The sequence below is a fragment of the Musca vetustissima genome, unplaced genomic scaffold (genome assembly GCF_032173495.1).
Source record: "Musca vetustissima isolate MV318-11 ecotype Yass unplaced genomic scaffold, APGP_CSIRO_Mvet_v1 utg26657, whole genome shotgun sequence".
Classification (NCBI taxonomy): domain Eukaryota; kingdom Metazoa; phylum Arthropoda; class Insecta; order Diptera; family Muscidae; genus Musca; species Musca vetustissima.
The window spans coordinates 48,821-73,866 of record NW_026882043.1 but is presented as its reverse complement, the minus strand read 5'-3'; the positions used below and the strand labels follow the sequence as shown (position 1 = coordinate 73,866).

At 34.5% G+C, this 25,046-nt stretch overlaps 5 protein-coding genes across 5 annotated transcripts; 4 read left to right on the top strand and 1 right to left on the bottom strand.

Annotated features, from left to right (window-relative positions):
• The first annotated feature begins 210 nt into the window (after positions 1 to 210).
• On the top strand, positions 211 to 1,153 carry LOC133328169 (uncharacterized). The gene has a single exon (XM_061536725.1). The coding sequence runs from the start codon at positions 254 to 256 to the stop codon at positions 1,151 to 1,153; it is 900 nt and encodes a 299-aa protein (XP_061392709.1). The 5' UTR covers positions 211 to 253.
• Positions 1,154 to 6,103: 4,950 nt separating this feature from the next.
• On the bottom strand, positions 6,104 to 7,018 carry LOC133328159 (muscle-specific protein 20). Its single transcript, XM_061536716.1, has 3 exons — positions 6,874 to 7,018; positions 6,370 to 6,702; positions 6,104 to 6,298 (listed from the first exon to the last, which is right to left on the bottom strand). Exons 1-3 carry the CDS (start codon positions 6,901 to 6,903, stop codon positions 6,107 to 6,109), a joined length of 555 nt encoding a protein of 184 aa, XP_061392700.1. The 5' UTR covers positions 6,904 to 7,018; the 3' UTR covers positions 6,104 to 6,106.
• A 4,743-nt stretch (positions 7,019 to 11,761) lies between these two features.
• Positions 11,762 to 14,041, top strand: LOC133328164 (prolyl endopeptidase-like). Its single transcript, XM_061536719.1, has one exon. The coding sequence runs from the start codon at positions 11,858 to 11,860 to the stop codon at positions 14,039 to 14,041; it is 2,184 nt and encodes a 727-aa protein (XP_061392703.1). The 5' UTR covers positions 11,762 to 11,857.
• A 712-nt stretch (positions 14,042 to 14,753) lies between these two features.
• LOC133328168 (prolyl endopeptidase-like) lies at positions 14,754 to 16,940 on the top strand. The gene has a single exon (XM_061536724.1). The coding sequence runs from the start codon at positions 14,754 to 14,756 to the stop codon at positions 16,938 to 16,940; it is 2,187 nt and encodes a 728-aa protein (XP_061392708.1).
• Positions 16,941 to 17,647: 707 nt separating this feature from the next.
• LOC133328167 (prolyl endopeptidase-like) lies at positions 17,648 to 19,831 on the top strand. Its single transcript, XM_061536723.1, has one exon. The coding sequence runs from the start codon at positions 17,648 to 17,650 to the stop codon at positions 19,829 to 19,831; it is 2,184 nt and encodes a 727-aa protein (XP_061392707.1).
• Positions 19,832 to 25,046: the final 5,215 nt, after the last annotated feature.

The window sequence follows — 25,046 nt, the reverse complement described above, 5'->3', positions numbered from 1 at the left end:
ATTACGGCCCGTGATTTTGTAAAAAAAAGTCTAAGTTTAGTTTGTGTGAAAGTATAAAGAATATTCCATGAAAAAGAAGAACAACATGTGCTAATATATAAATATTGAAAACTCTATAACACAAAGGACAATAATATTTTTTGAAGAATATTAAACACATCTATTCTAAAATAAGATATCAAAATTCCTATATTAACAATTGGAAGTCACTACTATATTTTTGTCCTACATTTACAGTTGGCACAGCAACAAAATGGCGAGACAACCTAAAAATCTACAGGATCTGCTTAAATTAGCCATTCGTTATCAGACCAACGAAGATTGTGGTCCATCGAAATATGAAGAAATGGATCCAGAGAAAAAAGAATTTCTCGAAAAAGTCCTCAAATCGATGACTGTCGATGTTATGGATGAATTGGCCAAAGCAATACAACTACTGGAGGATCCAGCTACCAGTGATGAAGATAAAGTTGAGGCCCTAGATATTGTCCGTGATTATATTGATAATATGGATTTTGCAAATAGTTTTGTTAAACTTGGTGGCACCGATATTCTCATTAAATGCATTAAAAGCGATGTGGTGCCATTGCGTACAAATGCAATTAAGGTATTGGCGGAGATGTCACAAAACAACGTGTATTGCCAACAGCATTTTGTTGAAAACAACATTGTCGAACATTTGATATCATATCTGCAAGATAAAGATCAAGAAGTTGTTGCCAGCGCCCTGTATGCCCTGTCATCGTTAATGCAAAATTATGAGCCGGCCACAGTGGAATTTACCAAACACGGAGGCATTGCTGGAGTCCAACACTGCCTAGGCAGTTTAAATTCACGGGTATTTGTCAAGTCATGTTTTTTAATATCATCCATTTCCTCACAATTTCCCAAAATTTGCGATGAATTTGTAAGTGCGAAAACATTTTCGAAACTTTGTGAAAATTTAGAATGTGTTGGTGATTTTGATATAAAAATCGAAGCGTTACTTAATGCAATGGCAACATTGACGGATAGTAGCAAATTTGATGCGAAGACAGAGGCCAGCAATGAGATAACTCCGGTTTTGGATAGTATGTTGAAGAATATTAAGGGCTTGCCACAGTGCGAGGAAATGGAGGCATATACCCGTAAAATACAAGAGAAATTGAAGTAATTGAATTGAAGTGTGGAATAATGATTTTCGTTTAGATTAAGTCCATATATGATTGTTATTGTAATCATACAAATGTAAAACATTTAAAACTACATTTACATTATAAGCATCAATGTTATATTAACAATTAATATTCATCTTTGATATGCAATAAACTTAACATTAACAAATTGCTAAGAAAAAACAAACATAAAAATTGTTTTATTTTTCAGTTTTAATCTTTTATAATCTCAAGGATTTTTGTTTTAAAAATTTTTACAAAAAAAGAAAACATAATCTTGAGTATTTCAATAGAAAAAATGTTGATTCACGAATCAATAAGGAAACTGCCAACCTATGGGGACTATGTTTGAAATTTATTCTAGCCAGAGTATGACGAGAAAAATGTCAGATAGAACTCCACCCATCATTTTTTATCATTACTATGTTTTCTCTGTATGACCGACCACTACAATAAAATTGTTTTGCAATCAACCATCCTCTATTAGTTATGACTTCAAGGAAACTTCTCAACAACTCTATGGGATATTCGGTAACTAAAACTTCTTTGAAACATTAAATATCGGAATTTATGATTATTTTTATACATGTATGTTGTCATTTGTAAAATGTGGATTCTTCTGAATGTCCAAAGGGAGGGTAACTAAATTTACTAACATCGCCCTCCTCCCCCATTTTACCATCATTGTTTTCTTAGATAGTTAGGTAATAGGATAATCCACCCCTAAAACACTTGCTGATATAAATTGCAGAAACTTCTAAGCAAATGTGTAGTGTTTTTGGAAAAGTAATGAGGCGGAAAAAAATTTTGTAATCGATTTTTATGAATTTTTGGATGACGACACAAATGTAAGATGATATTAAAAAATTAGACGATGTCGTCTTAAATACCAAGGGAGACCTTACAGATGTGTTCTAATAATTGGGCAGACTTCTATAGTACAGGCGAATTTCCTTTAAGCCCAAGTACGTGTAGTGACTGTGGTAGTAGCATATTAAGAAGCAAATTATAATCAATTCCATAAATCGAAGTCCCCACAAGTTGATTCTAGAATAGTATGGAAGTCCTGAGAAGTCTTCTATAAAACATGGCATATCTCAGGTGGTCATATATAATAACATGTAAGACTTCTTGTATACAAATATGGAAGATATCAGATACAAATATGGAAGATATATATATATATATATATAATAGTTTGAAAAATTACAAAATCATTCTATAAAAATTAAAAATTTTCAATATAAAATATTGATAATCTCATAGATCTAAAAATGATATGATACGAGCCAGAGACATTTTATATAATAGATCTGAAAAGGAAGAACTCGGGAGTCATCTACAATAACATGGAAGAGTCTCAGATGTCTTCTAGAATACCATGGACTACCTGAGAGGTCGATTACTTCAGTTTTCTAGATTTTAAAGTACATCAATAATTGATATTGAAAATTCTTGAAAATTTCAGAAGTATTCTAGAATAATATCGACGATTTTAGGGGACTTCGAAAATATATAGAAGGTCCCAAAGGTATCAAAGGAGTTCTAGTATAGTATGAAAGACATCTGATAGCCTATAAAAAATTTAAAATCTCAGAGGACTTCTAAAGTACTGTAAAGGTCATTCATGTTAAACTTCGTTGAACATAGACGTCTCAGAGATCTAAAATGATATTTATCGACCAGAGATATTCTATAATAAAAATATAGAAATTTTATAGTAACAACAAAATCTCTGAAATATGGAAAAAATATCAGAAACCACAAAGATCTTCTAATATATTACAAAACGGTCTATAATAATATGGGAACGTATGTAATATGGAGGATATCATAGATATTCGAACATCTCTAAATCAAACTGGAAGTCCTGGGAGGCTTTCTAAAATAATTTTGAAAATCTCAGACGCGTGGAACACCTCAGCGGTCTACTATAATATGAATTGCCAATGAGATCGTGAATAAATTATTAGGCCGAGGGGTCTTTTTGGATAGCACCGCGAAAATAAAAATGTGAGGGTGAAAAAAATTGATTTGAGATAAGTTCTCAATTTGTCGTTATCCATCCACAGACAATGTGCTGTGATGCTTGATGCAATGGACGTGTCAATGAATGAATATTCAGAAACTATCCCCCTTCCATTTCCCAAAATGAACGTAATAACCATTTTTTGCTTTAATATAAACATGCACGTTTTTAATTATAAACAAAATGAAGATATCTATAATTTGTTGCAAATTTGCAAACAATTTTCAAAAAAAAATATTTACACCAAAATGTTAACATTACATGTAAGGCCAAATTCCAAAACACAATTTAAGTATGTGATTCAGAGAAGCACGTATTGGTTTCAACACAAATCTCATAATATATAAAAGATGCACACACAGCTGAAACTTATTAAAATTTTTGTTGGAGGTATAGTTTTTAATGTTATTAAAAATAAGAACCATGCTATAGTCATAATTGAATTACAAAAAAAAAATATATATACCTCAACGTCTTTCCACCTACATATATTTTGAATAATTAAATAATAAATATATATAAATAATTAAATAATAAAATTAAAAAAGAAAATTATTATTAATCATTTGCCTTTGACTCAGCATGGGTTAACAGTGTTAATACACTACTGACAATATTTATTAAATTATATATTAACAAACAACAAGATTTATGACAATAAAAACACATCTTTCACATTTAGAGCCTAATTTTAGATGGAGGTGTTTTTGGAATGCTTCGTGTATTTTTAATTTATTATGACGCGTTAGTCTTGCCGGAGAAAATTGTCCATTGACGTACCATACACCCACTGACCTACAAATCGATTTTGTGTAATTCGAAAAAGAAAACTTTGTTTGAAGGTCGATGTAAGGTTATTTGGGACAAGAAAATAACTAGGGGGATGTGTAAAATAAATTCAGGAATATTAAGAAGTTTTGAAAATATGTTTATAAAGCAAATTAGGAACGGATTTTTGAATGGATTTGTTAATATTTTTTTCGAAAACTATTTTTTAAGGTGGATTTTAAAAATCCAATCCATTAAAAATGACTTTGTATTTTTTCCTACGATGTATAGGCGTGGATTTAAAAAATGTCTTTTTCGAGAAGTATAACAGGGCAGGAATTATTTATTTATTTTTCTTTTTGAGAACTACTACAAACGTTTTATTTATTTTGAGAACTAAAACAGGAGTGTATTTCTAATAATTTTGTTTTCAAGGTTTCAAATAGGCGAGGATTTAAAAAAAATTAAGGTCTTATATTAGGCGTGTATTTTTATACCCTGCACCACACTGTTGTACAGGGTATTATGTCATTGTGCATATGTTTGTAACAGGCAAACGGAAACGAAATAGACCCATGGGCCCTTTTGAAAATATGCATAGAATCACTTTCTCATTCGATTCATGTCCGTTCGTCTGTCCGTCCATCTGTTGATGATAAATTGTAAACAAAGTACGCAACAAAGTCGCATTAATCATCCGATTTGGATGAAATTTGGCATAGGTAACTTATTTGGCCCAAGGACGAACCGTATTGAAATTGAGAAAAATCGGCTCAGATTTAGATATAGCTCACATATATATTTTCATCCGATTTAATGTAAATGGTGTATCAAAGTCCCTATATATCTTTCGATTTGCACGAAATTTGGCACAGCGTAATGAAATAGGTCTAGAATGATGTGTGTTATTGATATAGCTTCCATGTATATTTTCGTCCGATTAAGATAAATACTGCACCAAAGTCCCTATATATCTTTCGATATGCACGAAATTTGCCATAGCGTACTGAATTGAGTCTATAACGATGTGTGGTAAGTTTCGTGAAAATCGGTTCAGATTTAGGTATAGCTCCCATATATATTTTCATCCGATTTAAGGTAAATGGTGCACCAAACTTCTTACATATCTTTCGTTCAATTTCATGCCAATGTTCTTTCGAAAAATCGACTCTGGAGACTATGTAGAATGTACTCAAAGTGGTGAAGGGTATTATATAGTCGGCCCAGTCCGACTTTACTGCTTTCCTTACTAGCCTAATATTAGGAGACGTGGATTTTTAAAATTCATTTATCCAAGGCCTATCAATTAATTAATATGGCCTAATATTTGGCATGGATTTTTTAATTAATTTTTCCATAGCCTAATATTAGGCGTGGATTTTTAAAAATAATTTTTTTCACTGCCTAATATTAGGGATGGATTTTTTAAATTAAATTTTCCATGGCCTAATATTAGGCGTGGATTTTTAAAAATAATTTTTTTCATTGCCTAATATTAGGGATGGATTTTTTAAATTAAATTTTCCATGGCCTAACATTAGGCGTTTATCTTTAAGATTTTTTTTTTTTTAATTTTATAAATTTATTTTTATATTTAAAAAAAAGTTATTAAATTTTAAAGTTTAATAAAGAAATTTAAATGAAAAAATATACTTTTAAAATCTTTTATAATCTTTAAAAAAATATTTTTTAAAATTATTTTTATATTTATGAAATATTTGTGATATTTTAAAAAATATTTATTTAAAAATAGTTATTCAATACCTAATACCTTCTGAAATAATAACACATCTAGGGGTTTTGTTTTTTTGGTTAGGTTTTATCAGTTCATTTTTTTGAAACGCGTTTCTTTTTTATTATTTTTATATTTTTTATAATTTAACTAATTTTACAATTTTTTTTTTGGCTTGGCTTTTTTTATATAAAATAACTTAAACATAAACTTATGTTTACTTTATATAAAATACAAAACGATTTTGTTTCCACTACATTCTCTCAAACATTTATGTATGTGTTGGTTTGGTGGGTGGATGTATGTGTATGTTTGTGTGTGTGTATTTGTTTAAGTGTTTGTTGTTTGTTTGATTGCAAGGAATTTTCACAAATAAAAAAACTTAACTTAAAAATGACTTTGTAAATTGTTTGGACTTGGAATTTACTTGTTCAACAAGATCTTGCGGCTGGCACCGATGTTTTGGCCAGATTGGGTGGCACCCTTGTTTTGACCGGCTTGCAAGCCAATGATGGTTTGGCCAGCCTTCAATTGTTCTTCAGAGAATTCACGCTTGCATTCATCGGCGGGCTTGGGTCCCAAGTAGGGTCCAGAGAATTCAGGGTGTTTGTAGCACTGTTGAGGAGGGAGGGAAATTATAGATTAATAATCGAAATCCCAAATGTGTAGGAGTTTCAAATACTTACAGCACGGCCCAAGGCAAAGATGGTATTGGTCACTTGAGCAATATCCTTCTTTTCCCACAAGTCAACAGTTTGGAAGACATCCAAATCGGGTACACCGTAAGCCTTCAAGGCCTTTTGGAAGTTGTTGATGTTTTCCATCATCTTGAATTGGCCACCGGAGCTGTTGATCTTGGGCACGGCATTGGGGGACAAGGTGTTGATCAGTTTGCACAAAACTTGACCGTCCTTGAGGTGATCTTCGTATTCAACGCCAGCGGGGAATTTCTCACCCAAAATGGCTTCCATCCATTCTTGGGCTTCTTTGTCCATCTGGGGATTGCGCTTGGCGGCAATCTGTAAATGGTAAATAAATTTGGTTGCACATTAGTAATGGATCTCCGGGCACACCATATATGGTCACTACACAAATTTTTCAATTTGATTAAAATTGTTGCTTCTTCTTCACATTTTTTGATTTTCTAAAAATATAATTTAATTTTTTTTTCTTTTTTCACAATTATTCACCTTGGCTTTAACGGCACGTTCAAGAGACATGTTTGGTTATTAGTTTTGACTTTGGCTAACTGTTCCTCACTAGAAGACAATTCAAAGTTGACTGATGCTGATCCTCGCCGTTGTCTGAGTTTATAAATGCCCATGACGATGGACCCAACGAAATTTCACTCAAATCCATTTTGTTCTCAGCTAAACAATTTTCCACATTCTCACTTGTGATTTTTCACGAATTTTCCAAAATATTTTCAGTGAGCAGTAGAAAAATCCGCTCAAGAGAATTCCCCACCAAAAATATCGACACACACAAAAATGCGTGGGTGTCAAATTTATTTTCAAAATCAAAATCATCATAATGATGTTTGGCACGTCACTGATGATCATTATTGGGAATCATCGTCATCTACAGACACAGACACACACACACATAAACCATAATTATGTTATTGACAATAATTATCATTATGAATGTTGATGCTCTCGTCATTTTTTTCATCATCATATTTTTTTTTTTTTTTTTTGATCAAGTTAAGGATTTTTTGTTGTTGTTTTAATTTTTTTGTACTTGTTGTGTTTTCCACATTGTGTCAATGATGAGTGTTCAATTTAAAATTAAACTAATACACTTTATTTTTTACAAAAACAAAAGAAAAACGCTGGCACACGCACGCCCCCACTACCACAATTTTGTGGAAATGGAAGGGAATAATTTGATTATTTTTTCAAGAATATTTTTTTAGCAGTAGCGAAGCAATAAACATGGATTTTTTCGGAGCATTTTTCTAAGTGTTTTCATTGGAACAAGTGTGATTTTTTAAAGAATGTTCATACAACGAATGTGATTGTTTTTAAAAAATATCAGCACTTTATAAAGAAATATTATTAAAAAAACATATTAGGACCTAAGAAAAATAATCTTAAAAAAAGATCAAGACCCAAACACTGAAGAAAAAATCTGAAGCTAAAAAAAATTTAAACCATATCAAGACCTAAATAAAGGAAAACATTTTAGGACCTAAATAAGGAAAATCAGGACCTAACAAAATATTTAAAAATATTTACAAAATCAGTGAGCGGAGCAGTATAGTCGGACGGGGCCGACCATATGAGCCGACACAACGTCCACGAAAATCTAAATTTCTGTGGTCCTATTTTTTGAGCTTGGGCAATATTTCGCGATATTTGCATTCTTTTGACGACTAGTGGTCAAAAATATTTCAGTGCACCCCTTCTAATTACTTGTCCGCTTTCCCTTCACCGTGGGTTGTATTGTGATGTCCGGCTTTCAATTGTGGTCTATAGATCGACACGAAAAAAAAAAACACAAAAAATAAGTTTTCGGCCCACTTCATCCCAATATTTTTATCGGATCATCACTGAAAATTATAGGCTTTGTCCTTGACCATACATGGATCTTCATGGAAAATTTCAAAGCGATCAGAGCTATATTTCAGTGAGGTATTAACCTATTCAGATTATATTTAGTAATTAAAATATTTAAATGTAACTCCCACATCCGAGTACATACGACAATATAATTGGTATTTTGGATATAATATCAACATCTCGGGTCTATGTCCTTCAGGGCTAAATATATACGCTATAGAGTACAAATTTTGTCATTTTTCACACAAAAGTCGGGGTCCATTTGACCCGCTAAATATTGACCAATCTTTATCAAAATCTCCATGTAAAAACACGCGATGTTCGGGCCATAATTGCGGCCTCTGGAGCGACCAGAAAACCGGATAAAAAATAAGTATTTGGTACATTTCATCCCCTAAATATTAACCGATCTTTGCAAAAACACTAGGGGTCTTCATTGGCCAGAACCCATCCTACATGTAAAAAAAAGGTTATACTATATTCAGAATGTTTTGTGCATATCGGCCACATTTCGAGATCATGTACTAAAAATCGGGAGAAAATATATATAGGAGCTTTATCCAAATCTGAACCGATTTCAAAACTTTCCACACGCTAGGTTATATTAACTTCAGCAAGTTGAGCAAAATTTTGTGTCAATCGGCATAACTTTCCACTGAACCGATTTCAATGAGACTTTCCAGAGATTAACTTATATTATCTACAGTTAATTGTACAAAATTGTATGGCAATCGCACAAACATTGGCTCTTTAGTGCACAATTTACATAAAATCGGAACAAAATATATATTGGAGCTATATCTAAATCTGGACCGATTTTCAGGCAACTTAAAACACATCATTCTAGACCCAATTCATTACGTTATGCCAAATTTCATGCAAATCGAAAGATATATAGAGACTTTGTTACACCATTTACATTAAATCGGAGGAACATATATATGGGAGCTATATCTAAATTTTGACCGATTTTCAGGAAACTTAACACACATCATTCTAGACATAATTCATTACGTTATCCCAAATGTAGTGCATATCGAAAGATATATAGGTACTTTGGTACACCATTTACATTAAATCGGACGAAAATATATAGGAGAGCTATATATAAATCTGAACCGATTTTCAGGAAACTTAACACACTTCATTCGAGACATAATTCATTACGCTATGCCAAATTTCGTGCAAACCGAAATATATTAAGGGACTTTGGTACACCATTTACCTTAAATTGGACGAAAATATATGGGAGATATATCTAAATCTGAACCGATTTTCAGGAAACTCAATACACATCTTACTAGACCTAATTCATTACGCTGTGCCAAATTTCGTGTAAATCAAAAGATATTTAGGGACTTTGGTGCACCATTTACCTTAAATCGGACGAAAATATATATGGGAGCTATATCTAAAACTGAACCGATTTTCAGAAAACTTAACACACTTCATTCTAGACCAAATTCATTACGCTGTGCCAAATTTCGTGCAAATCGAGAGATATTTAGGGACTTTGGTGCACCATTTATCTTAAATCGGACGAAAATATATATGGGAGCTATGTCTAAATTTGGACCGATTTTCAGGAAACTTAAAACACATCATTCTAGACCTAATTCATTACGCCATGCCAAATTTCGTGCAAATCGGAATATATATATATATATATATCTGAGCCGATTTTTCCCAATTTCAATAGGGTTCGTCCTTGGGCCGAATAAAGGAGCTGTGCCAAACTTCATCCAATTCGAATCAAAAATGCGACCTGTACTTTGTTAACAAAAATACATGGACGGATACGGATGGCGTAAATCGACTCAGAAAGTGATTCTATGCATATTCTCAAAAGGAACCATGGGTCTATCTCGTTTCCTTTTGCCTGTTACAAACATATGCACAAAGACATAATACCCTGTACCACAGTGTGGTGAAGGGTATAAAAAGCCACGACTGGTGGTAGTTCTTAGAAAAATATTTTTAAAAAAATCCTCGCCTGATGGTAGTCCTTAGAAAAATATTTCTTAAAAAATTATTCTTTAAAAAATCTTTGGGAGTTAACCCTTGAAAAAGTATTCCCTAAAAAATCCACTCATCGTATAACCATTGTTAAAAAATATTTTTAAATATATTTAAAAACTCCATGTTTATCATAAGCCTTGAAAAAATATTAAAAAAATCCTTTGTCCCTATGAGTATTATATTAAAATCAACCTTTTAAGCTGTGCCTTAAAAAATATGCACAAATTATATTTAACAAAATTCCATGTTTATAATAGGCATTGAAAAAATATTTTTAAGAAGTTCCTCGGAAAAATTAAGAACTCCATACCTACGAGGAATTTAAAAAAAAAATATTTTTCAAAATGCCACAATTTTTTGTCTAACAGCTCATTAGAAAATATTTTAAAAAATTAGCGAACCTCATCCAAAGCAACATCTCTGTGTAGTTTTCCATCCCACGCTTCCCACATTTTTTTTATTTTCATTTAATAATTTAATGTCATTCCGTTTTTTTTTTTTTTTGTTTAATAAAATCTTTTGTTTACCAAAAAAATATTTTGTGGCTTTGTAATCCCCAAGAAAAATTGAGTGCAGTTTTCTATAGCACTTTTCATTTCATATTTTTTTTCGGGAAAAATTACGAAATATTTCGAGACGTTTTACCACTTGTGTTTATTACTAAGAAGATTTTCCAAAATTGCACTCTTTGAAATATGTGTTGGATCAGTCATCGATTTAAATTTATAACGAAGAGCCGAGCCAGCTACCACCACCACCATCAACCAGCCGACCAACCATTCCGTTCGATGTGTGAAATATTTTCATAATTTTTTTTTCTATTTTTGTTCTGTACAAAGTGTGTGTGTTTGTGTGAGTGTGAATTTCCCTTAGCTATTTGGTGTATTGGTTATTATCAAAGCATGATTGAAAATCTATATTTATTGATTTGTGTTGTTGTTCTTGTGGTTGTTTGCCCCCTAATTACATTAAGAATAAACAGTAATTGGACTTATTGGCGGCATCATTCTTCTATTTTGGGGGGTTTTCCCCACCTCCTATCGCACATATTGAATTATGAAAAGTCGAAATTTTTTGGTTTTTCAATAATTCATAAACATTTAATTTGTAATCAATTATCCTAGCGATTGAGAACTGTAAAAAGTGCATGCCAATGGATTTCAAAGGAAATATTTTTGAATTTTTTTTTTCAAAATTTAAAATTCAGAATTATGAAATATTAGTATAATCCACAGATGTTTGAAATGATGCAAATCATTACAAAAGTTTCTTTTTTCTTGAATTTGTTCGATTTTTTCATAAAATATTAAGAATTGCCCCCACCTTAAGTCCAATTCCAAATATTACTTCAGAAAGTCTTTATAAACAAAAAAATATGTATTTCTTCTTCTTGTGTTTTCTCCCACAGATTTCTGCGGAGGCAACAAGAAATCTTTCCCACAGAATTTCCACAAATCTTCCATAGCATTTTTCGCCAAACATTTTTTGAATGCAAATAAACGGTCTGCGGGTTATTCAACAGAACTTATCAACACTCCTTAGACGGCATTTTTCTGCAAGTCTTAAAGCCAGCTCAAACGCCGCCGCCACAATGACTGCCGATACCACTGCCAATTTGATAGGTTCTGAAACGAAGATCTCTCCCCTCAAATATCCCCTGGCCCGTCGGGATGAAAGTGTGGTCGAAACTCACCATGGGGTTGAGGTTAAAGATGTCTATCGTTGGCTAGAGGATCCCGATTCGGAGGAGACACAAAAATACGTGGAGGAACAAAACAAAATAAGTCAACCCTTCCTGGAGGGCTGTGAGTCGTGGAAGAAAATCAACGAGAAGTTGACCAAGTTGTGGAACTATGAAAAATACGGTTGTCCCATGAAACATGGCAAATATTATTATTTCTATAAGAATTCGGGTCTGCAGAATCAGAGTGTGATGTATCAACAGGATAGCTTGGATGGGGAGCCACGCTTGTTTTTCGATCCCAATGCCTTGTCCAGTGATGGTACCATTGCCCTGGCCCAAAAATCATTTTCCGAAGATGGCCGTTACATGGCCTATGGCCTGAGTGCTAGTGGCTCGGATTGGATAAAGATTTACATACGTGATGTAGAGACGGGTAAAGATCTCGAGGAAGTATTGGAAAAAGTGAAATTTTCGGAAATTTCATGGACCAAAGATAACAAGGGTTTCTTCTATGGCCGCTATCCCGATCAAGAGGGTAAAACTGATGGCTCTGAGACAAAATCCAATGAAAATCAAAAATTATATTACCACTATGTGGGTCAGCCGCAGGAGAAGGATGTCCTCATTACCGAATTCCCCGAGGAACCCACCTGGCGTATTCAATCGGTGGTCTCCGATTGTGGCAAATATTTGATTATGGCCATTGTCAAGGATTGTCGTGACAACATTGTCTACTATGCCGATTTGGAACCCGGGGCAGAGCTCAATAAAAAATTGGAGGTTAAAAAAATTGTGGAAAAATTCGAATCGGATTATGATTACATTACCAATACCGGATCGAAAATGTATTTCCGCACGAATAAGGATGCCTCCAATTATCGTGTCATTATGATTGATTTTGAAAATCCAGCCCAAGAGAATTGGCAAACCCTCATCGCGGAACATCCCACCGATGTTTTGGATTGGGTCCATTGTGTCAACGAGGATAAATTGGTATTGGGTTATATACAAGATGTCAAGAGCGCGCTGCAGGTGAATAGCCTGCAAACTGGAGAATTGATCCATAAATTTGAATTGGACATTGGTACCATTGTGGCCTTGTCGGGTAAAAAGAAGGAATCGGAGTTGTTTTATAACTTTTCCTCTTTCCTGACACCGGGAACCATTTATCATTATGATTTCAAGTGGGATAATTTTACCCCGAAAGTTTTGAGAGAAATCAAATTGAATTTGGAGGGCTTTTCCCCAGCCAACTACAAGGTGGAACAGGTGTTCTATGAAAGCAAGGACAAAACAAAGATACCCATGTTTATTGTGTACAAAAATTCAGGGGCGGAGAAGAGAACACCACGTCCCTGCTTCCTCTATGGTTATGGAGGTTTCAACATCAGCATGCAGCCTTCGTTTGGTATTACGGGTCTCATGTTCATTGACACCTTCGATGGGGTCATTGCCTACCCCAATTTACGTGGTGGCGGTGAATATGGTGAAAAATGGCACAACGCTGGACGCCTGCTGAACAAACAAAATGTTTTCAATGATTTCCAGGCTGCCGCCGAATATCTCATGGCCAATAATTATACCACCAAAGATCGTCTCGTAATTCAGGGTGGTTCCAATGGTGGCCTTTTGGTGGGGGCGTGTATCAATCAACGTCCTGATCTCTTTGGTGCTGCTGTGGCCCAGGTGGGTGTCATGGATATGTTACGTTTCCATAAATTCACCATTGGTCATGCTTGGTGTTCCGACTATGGTAATCCCGATGAAAAGGAACATTTTGAAAATCTCCTGAAGTATTCACCGCTGCATAATGTCCACACTCCCAAATCGGAGAAGGAGGAATATCCCTCAACATTGATTCTAACTGCCGATCATGATGATCGTGTTAGCCCCTTGCATTCGCTGAAATTTGTTGCTGCCCTCCAGGAGGCTGTTCGCCATTCGGAATATCAAAAGAATCCCATATTGTTGAGGGTCTATAGCAAGGCTGGCCATGGAGCTGGTAAACCGACTTCGAAACGTATCGAAGAAGCCACGGATGTGTTGACCTTCATGTTGAGAAGTCTTAACATCGATAAGGTTAATTTGTAAAGGCGGAGGGTAGATTGCCGGAAAATGGAAAGACGCGATGTTATCAAAAGAAAACAAAAAAAAAACATTCATTTAAAAAATTCATAACTTACATTTGTAAATTTGCTTTGCTTCTTCTTATTCATATATTGTATTCTTCTTCTTGTTCTATATATATTTTAAAATTAATAATAAAACAAAATGTAATAATTTGTAAAATCTATTATTTAATGTAAATCAATTCAGGCCTTTGATGAAAGCTTGACAAAAAATCCATGCCTATAAATAGGTCTTAAAAATTAAGTTTGAAAAATCCCTATTAATAGATCTTGAATCCCTATAAAAAATAGGTTTTGAAAAAATAAGTTTCAAAAAGCCACGCCTTTGGTATTTAAAAAATATTTTTTTGAAATCCAAAACTGGGGATAAGACTTGAAAATTTTATTTTAAAAATCCAAAGACTAGAAAAAATAATTTTAAACAGTCCTTGGGATAGGATTTAAAAAATTATTTGTAAAAAATCCAAGGATTATAATCTTTACCCCTATGGATAGGCTCTGGAAATTATTTTGAAAAATTCTACGCCTGTGGACATTCCTCGAAGCATAATTGCTTTCTTTTAAATACTTTTTTAACAAATTTCTTTAAAATTCCTTCCTAACGAAAAAATCTAAATTCAAAATTCTAATCAATTCTTCATTCTACTCATCATTATAGCCTTTATTCTGTCACCATGACTGCTGATACCCCAACCAAATTGCTCGATTCTGAAACCAAAATCTCTCCCCTCAAATATCCCGTGGCCCGTCGAGATGAAAGTGTGGTCGAAACTCACCACGGGGTTGAAATAAAAGATGTCTATCGTTGGTTGGAGGATCCCGATTCGGAGGAGACAAAAAAATATGTCGAGGAACAAAATAAAATAAGTCAACCCTTCCTGGAGGGCTGTGACCAGTGGAAGAAAATCAATGAGAAGTTCACCAAAGTATGGAACTATGAGACCTATGATTGTCCCCTCAAGCATGGCAAATATTATTATTTCCAAAGGAATACGGGTCTGCAGAATCAACATGTTTTGTATCGCCAGGAGAGTTTGACAGCGGAACCGGAATTATTTTTCGATCCCAATGCCTTGTCCAGTGATGGTACCATTGCTTTGGTAAAGAAATCCTTTTCAGAAGATGGCCGGTACATGGGCTATGGCCTGAGTGCCAATGGTTCGGATTGGTTTAAAATCCACATACGTGATGTGGAGACGGGCAAGGATCTCGAAGAGGTATTGGAAAAAGTAAAGTTCTCGGAAATTTCATGGACCAAAGATAGCAAGGGATTCTTTTATTGTTCATTTCCCCATCAAGAGGGAGTGACTGATGGTTCGGAGACCCAATCAAATGAAAATCAAAAACTATATTATCACCATTTGGGTCAGCCGCAAGAGAAGGATGTGCTCATTGCTGAATTCCCCGAGGAGCCGACCTGGCAATTTCAAACCGTGGTCTCAGATTGTGGTAAATACCTGATAATGTTAATCACCAAGGATTGCCGGGACAACATCGTGTACTATGCCGATTTGGAACCTGGCAAGGAGATCAACACAAAATTTGAGGCCAAGAAAATCGTGGAAAAATTCGAATCCGATTATGAATACATTACCAATATCGGTTCGAAAATGTATTTCCGCACGAATAAAGATGCCTCCAATTATCGTGTCGTTATGATTGATTTTGAAAATCCGGCCCTGGAGAATTGGCAAACCATCATCGTGGAACATCCCACCGATGTTTTAGATGCGGTACATTGTGTAAATGAAAATATGCTGGTCCTTCACTATCTTCACGATGCCAAAAGTGTTCTGCAAGTGAATTCCCTGGAAAGTGGGGAAATGCTACACAAATTCGATTTGGAAATGGGTAGTGTGGTGGAAATCAAAGCGAAGAAACATCAAACGGAATTCTTCTATAGGTTTTCTTCGTTCCTGACTCCGGGCATAATTTATCATTACGATTTCAAGTGGGACAATTTCACACCGAAGGTGTTGCGGGAAATTAAATTGAATTTGGAAGGGTTTACCCCAGCCAAGTACAAAGTGGAACAGGTGTTCTATGAAAGCAAGGACAAGACGAAGATTCCCATGTTTATTGTCTATCAAAATACCCAGGCCGGAGAGAAGAGAACACCACGTCCCTGTTTCCTGTACGGCTATGGAGGTTTCAATTGCAGCATGTATCCCTCATTTGGGGTTATGGATGTTATGTTCTTGGATACCTTTGATGGTGTTGTGGCCTATCCCAATTTACGTGGTGGTGGTGAATATGGTGAAAAATGGCACAACGCAGGCCGTCTACTGAACAAACAAAATGTGTTCGATGATTTCCAGGCTGCCGCCGAATATCTCATCGCCAACAATTATACCACCAAAGATAGGTTGGTAATTCAGGGTGGTTCCAATGGTGGTCTTCTAGTTGCTGCCTGTATCAATCAACGTCCTGACCTCTTTGGTGCTGCCGTAGCTGAGGTGGGTGTCATGGATATGTTACGTTTCCATAAATTCACCATAGGACATTATTGGTGTTCGGATTATGGTAATCCCGATGAGAAGGAACATTTTGAAAATGTCCTGAAATATTCACCGCTGCATAATGTCCACACTCCCACAACGGAGAAGGAAGAATATCCTGCTACCTTGGTACTTACTGCCGATCATGATGATCGTGTCAGCCCATTGCATTCGCTGAAATTTGTTGCCGCCCTGCAGGAGGCTGTTCGCCATTCGAAATATCAAAAGAATCCCATATTTTTGAGGGTCTATAGCAATGCAGGACATGGTGCTGGTAAACCAACATCGAAAATTATCGAAGAAGTTTCCGATATATTGACATTTATGTTGAGAAGTCTCAATATTGATAAGGTCAATTTGTGAGTGGTTGTCAATGTGGAACCTTAGATTGAATTTTTGGATAATGAAAAGAATCAAAAGTTATAATAAAATCTATGTCGTTATATCTTGCCTTTTCGTCTTCCTTATTTTATATTCCAATTTTTGTAGATGCATTTTTAACAATAAAAAGTTTGATAAATCGCAGAAACATAAATATAATTGGTGGTTTCAATTTCGTCATCGAAGTCTTTGAAGATTTAATTTTTAAAATATTCACGCCTAGGGATAGGCTTTGAAAATTTTAAATAATCCACCCCTGGGTAGGCCTACAAATGTTTATTTAAAAACAAATTCACGCCTAAGAATAGTCTTTGGTAATTACATGGTAGGTTTTCTTCAAAAATTAATTTTTAAAAATCTTCACCTTGGTTTATGCCTCCAAAAATTAATTTTTAAAAATCCACGCCTGGATTTTTTTTCTGTTTTTTTTATTGAAAAGAAGACCTTAATTTACCCTTTACTACGATAGCGATCTTCAACACGACCACATTCCCAGTAGTTGTAATCTAATTGCTAATTACTGACCCACCGCAAAAATTACATTCCCATGGACGATATTACACACTTACAAATCGCACCGTGATAACATATTTACCAGGGAATATAAACTCACATGCAGTTTTGCAATAAACTTCAGTCGAAATTAGAATTCAAAACAGAAAGATACAAAATTCGAAATGTCCTCAACAATGACTTCGAGTAGCAGTGATGATTTAATGGGGTGTGAAAGTGATCTATCCAGTCCTCAATATCCCTCGGCCCGCAAGGATGAAAGTGTTGTGGAAACCCTCCACGGTGTTGAGGTGAAGGATGTCTATCGTTGGCTTGAAGATCCCGATTCGGAAGAAACCAAAAAATTCATCGAAGAACAGAATAATATTAGCCAACCCTACCTGCAGGGCTGTGAAGCCCATAAGAAATTGATGGAGAAAATGACAAAGCTGTATAACTACGAGCGGTGTGATTGTCCCGCCAAGCATGGCAAATATTATTATTTTGAACAAAATTCAGGGCTACAAAATCAAGATGTTATCTATCAATTGGATAGTTTGGATGGAGAACCGCGAGTATTTTTCGATCCCAATGCCTTGTCCAGTGATGGCACCATTTCTTTAACCCACAAGGTCTTTTCCGAAGATGGCAAATATATGGCCTATGGTTTAAGCGTTAATGGTTCCGATTGGTTTACCATCCACATACGAAATGTGGAAACGGGCAGAGATTTCGATGAAGTCTTGGAAAAAGTGAAATTTTCTGGCATCACTTGGACGAAGGATAATAAAGGATTCTTTTATGGCTGCTTTCCCCAGGCAGAGGGTAAGCTTGATGGCTCCCAAACGGAATCAACTAACAATCAGAAAGTATATTATCATCGCTTGGGTCAGTCGCAGGTTAGGGATGTTCTAGTCTTCGAATTACCCGAAGAACCTAAATGGCAAATACAAACGAGAATTTCCGATTGTGGTAAATATCTGCTGCTATTTATCGATCGGGGTTTTGATGGTAATTTGGTTTACTATGCGGATTGGGAACCTCAGGCGGAAATTACGGGAAAATTAAAAATCAAAAAACTTATTGACAAATTTGATGATATCTTTACCTACATCACCAACAAGGGATCGAAAATGTATTTTAACACAAATAATGGGGCCTCGAATTATCGTGTGATAATTATTGATCTTGAAAATCCAGCTGAAGAAAATTGGCAGACCCTTATACCCGAACATGCCAGAGATGTTTTGAATTGGGTAGATTGTGTGGACAACGACAAGTTGGTGCTCAACTATATGCACGATGTGAAGAGTCTACTGCAGGTCAATTCCCTGGAGTCGGGAGAATTACTATTCATTTTCGATTTGGATATTGGTAACATTTCCGACTTTTGGTGTGATAAATCCGAATCGGAAATATTTTATAAGTTTTCCTCGTTTCTAACACCGGGCATTATTTATCATTACGATTTCCGCTGGAAAACATCTACGCCCAAGGTGTGGAGAAATATTCAACTCAACATGGAGGGGTTCTCGCCAAACGACTATCAAGTGGAACAGGTGTTCTATGAAAGTAAGGACAAGACCAAAGTACCGATGTTTGTGATTGGCAAAATCACCAAGGAAGAGAAGAGATCACCCAGACCTTGTCTTCTTACGGGTTATGGAGGTTTTCAGGTAATTGTGAAACCTAACTTTTCAGTTAGGTATTTAACTTTCATTGATACCTTTGATGGGGTCGTTGCCGTGCCCAGTCTGCGTGGTGGTAATGAATATGGAGAAAAATGGCACAGAGCTGGCAACTTGTTGAACAAACAAAATGTCTTCAATGATTTCCAGGCTGCCGCCGAATATCTCGTGACCAATAATTATACCACCAAGGACCGTCTGGCAATCCAGGGAGGTTCGAATGGTGGCCTATTGATTGGTGCATGTATCAATCAGCGACCTGATCTCTTTGGTGCGGCTATAGCTCGAGTCGGTGTTATGGATATGTTACGTTTTCACAAATTTACAATTGGCTTCGCTTGGTGTTCGGAATTTGGTAATCCCGATAAGAAGGAACATTTTGATAATATCCTGAAATATTCACCGCTACATAATGTGCATATCCCTACAACGGAGAATGAAGAATATCCTGCCACTTTGGTAACAACAGCCGATCATGATGATCGTGTTAGTCCATTGCATTCGCTGAAATTCGTTGCTGCTCTGCAGGATGCTGTGCGTAATTCAGAATATCAAAAGAAACCAATAATGCTGAGGGTCTATAGCAATGCGGGTCACGGTGAAGGGACACCAACATCGAAAATTATTGAAGAAAATACGGATATGTTTGTTTTTATTTTAAAGACGCTGAATATTGAGAAAATTAATTTGTAAAAAAAATACAGAAAATCAATTTTATTTTTTTATAAAAATGAAATCATAATTTGTATATTTTTATGAAATTTTAATAAAACAAACTTCTTCATAAAAATAGATTAAATTTTTAATACTTAAAAGGATTGTTTTGAATTTAAGAACTTGTTTTTTGAAAATAAAATTCAAGATAATTCAAAGAATTTCTAAAGAAGTGTATTAAAAAAAATCCAGGACTACCGACAGACATACATTTTGAAAATATAGTTTTTTCACAGGTTACAATAGGCAAGGATTTTTTTAAATATATTTTCTAGGAATACTGATAGGGGTGGATTTTTATACCCTTCACCACACTGTGGTACAGGGTATTATGTCTTTGTCCATATGTTTGTAACAGGCAAAAGGAAACGAGATAGACACATGGTTCCTTTTGAGAATATGCATAGAATCACTTTCTGAGTCGATTTATGCAAGTTCGTCAGTCCGTCCGTCTGTAGATGTTAAACTGTAAACAAAGTACAGGTCGCATTTATGATCCGATTTGGATGAAATTTGGCACAAGTCACTTATTTGGTCTTGAAATTCAAGAAAATCGGGTCAGATTTAGATATAGCTCCCTATATATTTTCGTCCCATTTTAGGTAAATGGTGCACCAAAGTCCCTATATATATTTCAATTTGCACAAAATTTGGCATAGAGTACTGAATTAGGTCCAGAATGATGTGTGCCAAGTTTCCAGAAAATGGGTTCAGATTTAGATATAGCTCACATATATAGTTTCGTCCAATTTTAGGTAAATAGTGCACCAAAGTCCCTATATATAATTCGATTTGCACGAAATTTGGCATAAAGAACTGAATTAGGTGCAGATTGATGTTGGCTAAATTTCGTGAAAATCGGTTCAGATTTAAATATAGCTTCAATATATATTTTTGACCGATTTTTTGTACAATGTACTGCAGATACTATAATCATTTGTGTCAAGTTTTCTTGAAATTGGTTCACATTTATAAATAGCTTTTATATATACTTGCGCCCGATTTTAAGTAAATGGTGCACTAAAGGCCCATTCCTAGGCCGATTGACAAAACATACTGAAATTAATAAAAAGTAAGGGCTAGAAATATTCGTAGATTTTTAAATAAAATATTCAGGTACCACCGACAGGATCTACAAGAGGTGCGGATTAGTTTAAAATATTTTTTTCAGAGACCTTCACGAGGCGTGGATTTTTTAAAAATATTTTTGTCGGGGACCTACACGCCTCTTGAACATTTTAAAATATTTTTTCAATGGTGTACAAAAAATGACCTTTAATAAGCGATCGAATTAAAAACATGGAAATATTTAAAAAAATGCATTATCTGCCTACAATTTGCCATAATTATAATTTATTAATAATATATTAATATAATTTATTGGACGATTTTGTTTTCATGTTGCGGATAAAAAACTGTCAATTAAAAAGATTTAGAATACAAAATAGAAGATGATGTGGAATTTTATTCATTTATTTATTTATTTAATGACAATGAATAGAATAAACAAATTCAAAATCAAGGTTAAGGAGAAAATTAAAAAAAGATATATAAATATATGTACATACATATATAGGTAGGTATGCATGTTGATGGAAAAATGTTTATTGTATTTTTAATATAAACATTAAAACAAAATATTGTGCAATACTTTGTTTTTGGGGCGTTTTCCACACGTAACTTCTATTAGCGAAAAAATAAACAAATTCAAACAAAATCGATTTTTTGGAATATGCTTTCAAAGACTAACTAAAAGTCGTGGATTTTAGAAACAAATATGTTTGCAAGACTCCTATAATAGGAGTGGAATTTTTTAAGTGTAGGATGGATTTTTTTAAACTTATTTTTTCAAAGTCGTGAATTTTTAAAAACATTTTTCAAAGGCCTACCAATATATTTTTCAACGGCCTATAAAAGGCGTGGATTTTTAAAAACATTTTTAAGCACCGTCCTAGCTATTTTTCAACTGCATACGAAAGGCGTGGATTTTAAAAACTTTTTTTTTAAATATTTTTCAAGGGTCTTATGAATCGCCTAATTAAGGCATGGATTCTAAATAGTTTTTTACGGATCCACCAACGGCCGCCATATTTTATACCCTACACAACTATGTTGTCAGGGTATTATAGCTTTGTGCAGCCCCAAGAGTTTGTAACGCCGCGAAATATTCGTCCTAGACCCATCTTTAAGAATACCGATATATCAACTAGCTGAGTCGATCTAGACATGTGTGTCCGTCTATCTATTATAATTTGTAAACACGATACGGGCCACAGTTATAGACCAATATTCACGAAATTTTGCATGTAGGATGGGTTCTGGCCAATGAAGACCCCTATTGTTTTTGGATAATATCGGTTAATATTCAGGGGATGAAATGGACCAAAAACTTTATTTTTGTCGGTTTTTCTGGTCGCTCCAGAGGCCGCAATTATGGCCCAAACACCGCGATTTTTTACATGGAGAAGGGGATCGGGCCAAAGAATAAGCATGCCTGTTTTGGTCAAATGGACTCTGACTTTTGCGTGAAAAATGGCAAATAATTTATTTTATGGCGCATATATTTACTCCTGAAGGACATAGACCCAAGATGTTGATAGTATATCCAAGAGGCGTGGTTGACCTTTAAATTGGTACCAATTATATGGTCGTATGTACTCAGATCGCTTTGAAAATTTCCATGAGGATCCAGTTATGGTCAAGGACAATGCCGATAATTTTCGGAGATGATCAGATAATAATATTGGGATGAAGTGGACCGAAAACTTAATTTTTGGTGTTTTTTCGAGTCGGTCTATAGGCCACAATTGAAAGCCGAACATCACAACACAACCCACGATGAAGGGAATATGGAGAAGTAATTAGAAGTAATGTACTGAATTTTAGTAATATTTTTTGACTTCTAATCGGTCAAGAGAGTTCAAATATCGCGAGATATTGCCCAGGACCGCTGAAAGTTCGATTTTCGTGGAAGTTGTGTAAAGGGTATCATATGGTCGGCCCCGTCCGACTATTAAACATATTTTTTCAAGGGTATGTCAAAAGCGTGGGTTTTTAAAAAAATATTTTTCAAGGGTCTATCAAAGGCGTGAATTTTTTAGAATATTTTTCAAAATATTTGCTCAAGGGACTATGATTTTTTTTAATATTTTACAAAGACAGTATTTTAAAAGTTATACTTTATTTCCTTTGAATATAAAATCTTATTTATCACAAAATTCCATTCAGATGCACTCAAGTGTGTATATGTCCATTTCCCATCAATATTACAATATGACAAAAATAAATAAAAAAAGAAATCCTAAATAAACAACAACACGTTTTTGGTTATCTCCTTTCGAGGACAATGTGTCGGTGTGTGTGGCTGCCATTGACAAATGTTTAAATTTCCTCTTCGTTAGTAAAGAAAAGAAAAGTATTATCAATTTCCTTTCCGGGTCTGTTTTTTTTGTTTGTTTGTTTTCAAAATGTAAAGAAATTCGATTTGAAAATATGACAAGATGAATGTTAAACCTGCTGGTCCTTCAGATGCTGAGAATACAATGTCTTCATCGACAACGACGACGTGTTAAAATTGTATAAATTTTTCAAATTGATGTTATTTTTCACATGAACGCTTAGTTCGGAATGGGAGATAGATATGAAGATATCTAAATACCATAGACAGACGACAGCCTTAATTTGCATTAAAAATTTCTTAATTTGAATTAATATTTACCCCTGACAGACGAGAGTTTCTGCATTTACGGAACAGTTTTTTGCTTCAAAACAATTGTTTGTCTGTGTGTATGATGAACTTTTTTTACATCTGTTTCGATATTGTTCAGGATTACATCTTTAGGAAATAGATGCATGACATAAAGGAGGAATAGCAACTACGATCTTAGCAAAACAGCTCCAAATTTAAAAAATCGTTGAAATTTGCCTTCATTTCTTATTTTTATTTTCATAAATATAAATAAATTTGACAAGAAACAATTAATTTTCGACAGCATTGCCATATTGAAATTGCCTAATTCAGTTTGATTTTGTGCATTAACAACACATAAAAATGAGGATAATCTACAAGTTAATTTGAATTAAGGCTGTTAATGCAAATTAAGGCTGTCGTCTGTCTAGGCTATAAAAATGTCATTTGTTTTTTGGAAATTCTGGAATGTTTTTTTTATTTTCTTCTTTCGACTATTGACGTTGTCCGTTTTTGTTTTCACTTTTTTCTAGTTTGCTTTGTTTTTTTTTGTGGGGGACAAAAATAAATTTCGAATGAAAACACACGGACGACATCAGGCGTAACGAGAAACAAAACTATGACGAAGCATTCCTATTTTTAAAATAACACAAAATATTATTTTTTTGGTATTGTTTCCACCTGTTTGAGATAGAAACGAAACAATGCCAACCAAAAAAAAAACGTACAAAGTGCGTGGGTGGGTGGTAGTCCAGTGGGGGAATATTCTCTCCTGAGTCGTATGATAAACATTCAGCTGATCACTGCTAGCCATTAGTGGTCAATGAATAGATACTGCATTCGGCGATGATACTTCGGAAAGAATAAACAACTGAAAAAATATTTGCAAGTAGTTTTCACAAATATTTTGAAAATATTTTTTTGCACATCATTTTCGATAAAAAAATAACGAAAATCTTGACCTTGACTCTTAATGTTGGCAAATTTTTGGAACGCATTGCGAAAAAATATTTAAGTTTTGCGATTTTGCGATTTGTATACAATGAAGCATTTAGTGAGGAGTGTATAATAAATTATTCCTCGCCTAAAATATAAATATTTGTAAAAAAAAATTGTATTCATGAAAAAATTTAGTTTAAAACCAGTAAGGAAAGTTAAACAAGTGAGCGGAGCAGTATAGTCGGACGGGGCCGACCATATGATACCCTACACAACTTCCACGAAAATCTAACTTTCTGTGGTACTATATTCTGCGCTTGGGCAATACTTCGCGATATTTGCACCCTCATGACCGACTGGAGGTCAACAAATACTATTATTACAGTACAGCCCTTCTAATTACTTGTCCAGATTTCCTTCGCCGTGGGTTGTGTTGTAATGTTCGGCTTTCAATTTCTTCCTATAGATCGACTCGAAAAAACACAATAAATTTAATAATAAAAAATAATTTTTCGGTCCACTTCATCCAAATATTATTATCTGATCAACACCGAAAATTATAGGCAT

Bases quoted from the DNA above. Each gene is read 5' to 3' on its own strand.
- LOC133328169 (XM_061536725.1), top strand. From the start codon at position 254: ATGGCGAGACAACCTAAAAATCTACAGGATCTGCTTAAATTAGCCATT.
- LOC133328159 (XM_061536716.1), bottom strand. From the start codon at position 6,903: ATGTCTCTTGAACGTGCCGTTAAAGCCAAG. The intron at 6,703-6,873 runs GTGAATAATTGT...TACCATTTACAG, and splicing joins AACGTGCCGTTAAAGCCAAG to ATTGCCGCCAAGCGCAATCC. The intron at 6,299-6,369 runs GTAAGTATTTGA...CCTCCTCAACAG, and splicing joins TCTTTGCCTTGGGCCGTGCT to TGCTACAAACACCCTGAATT.
- LOC133328164 (XM_061536719.1), top strand. From the start codon at position 11,858: ATGACTGCCGATACCACTGCCAATTTGATAGGTTCTGAAACGAAGATC.
- LOC133328168 (XM_061536724.1), top strand. From the start codon at position 14,754: ATGACTGCTGATACCCCAACCAAATTGCTCGATTCTGAAACCAAAATC.
- LOC133328167 (XM_061536723.1), top strand. From the start codon at position 17,648: ATGACTTCGAGTAGCAGTGATGATTTAATGGGGTGTGAAAGTGATCTA.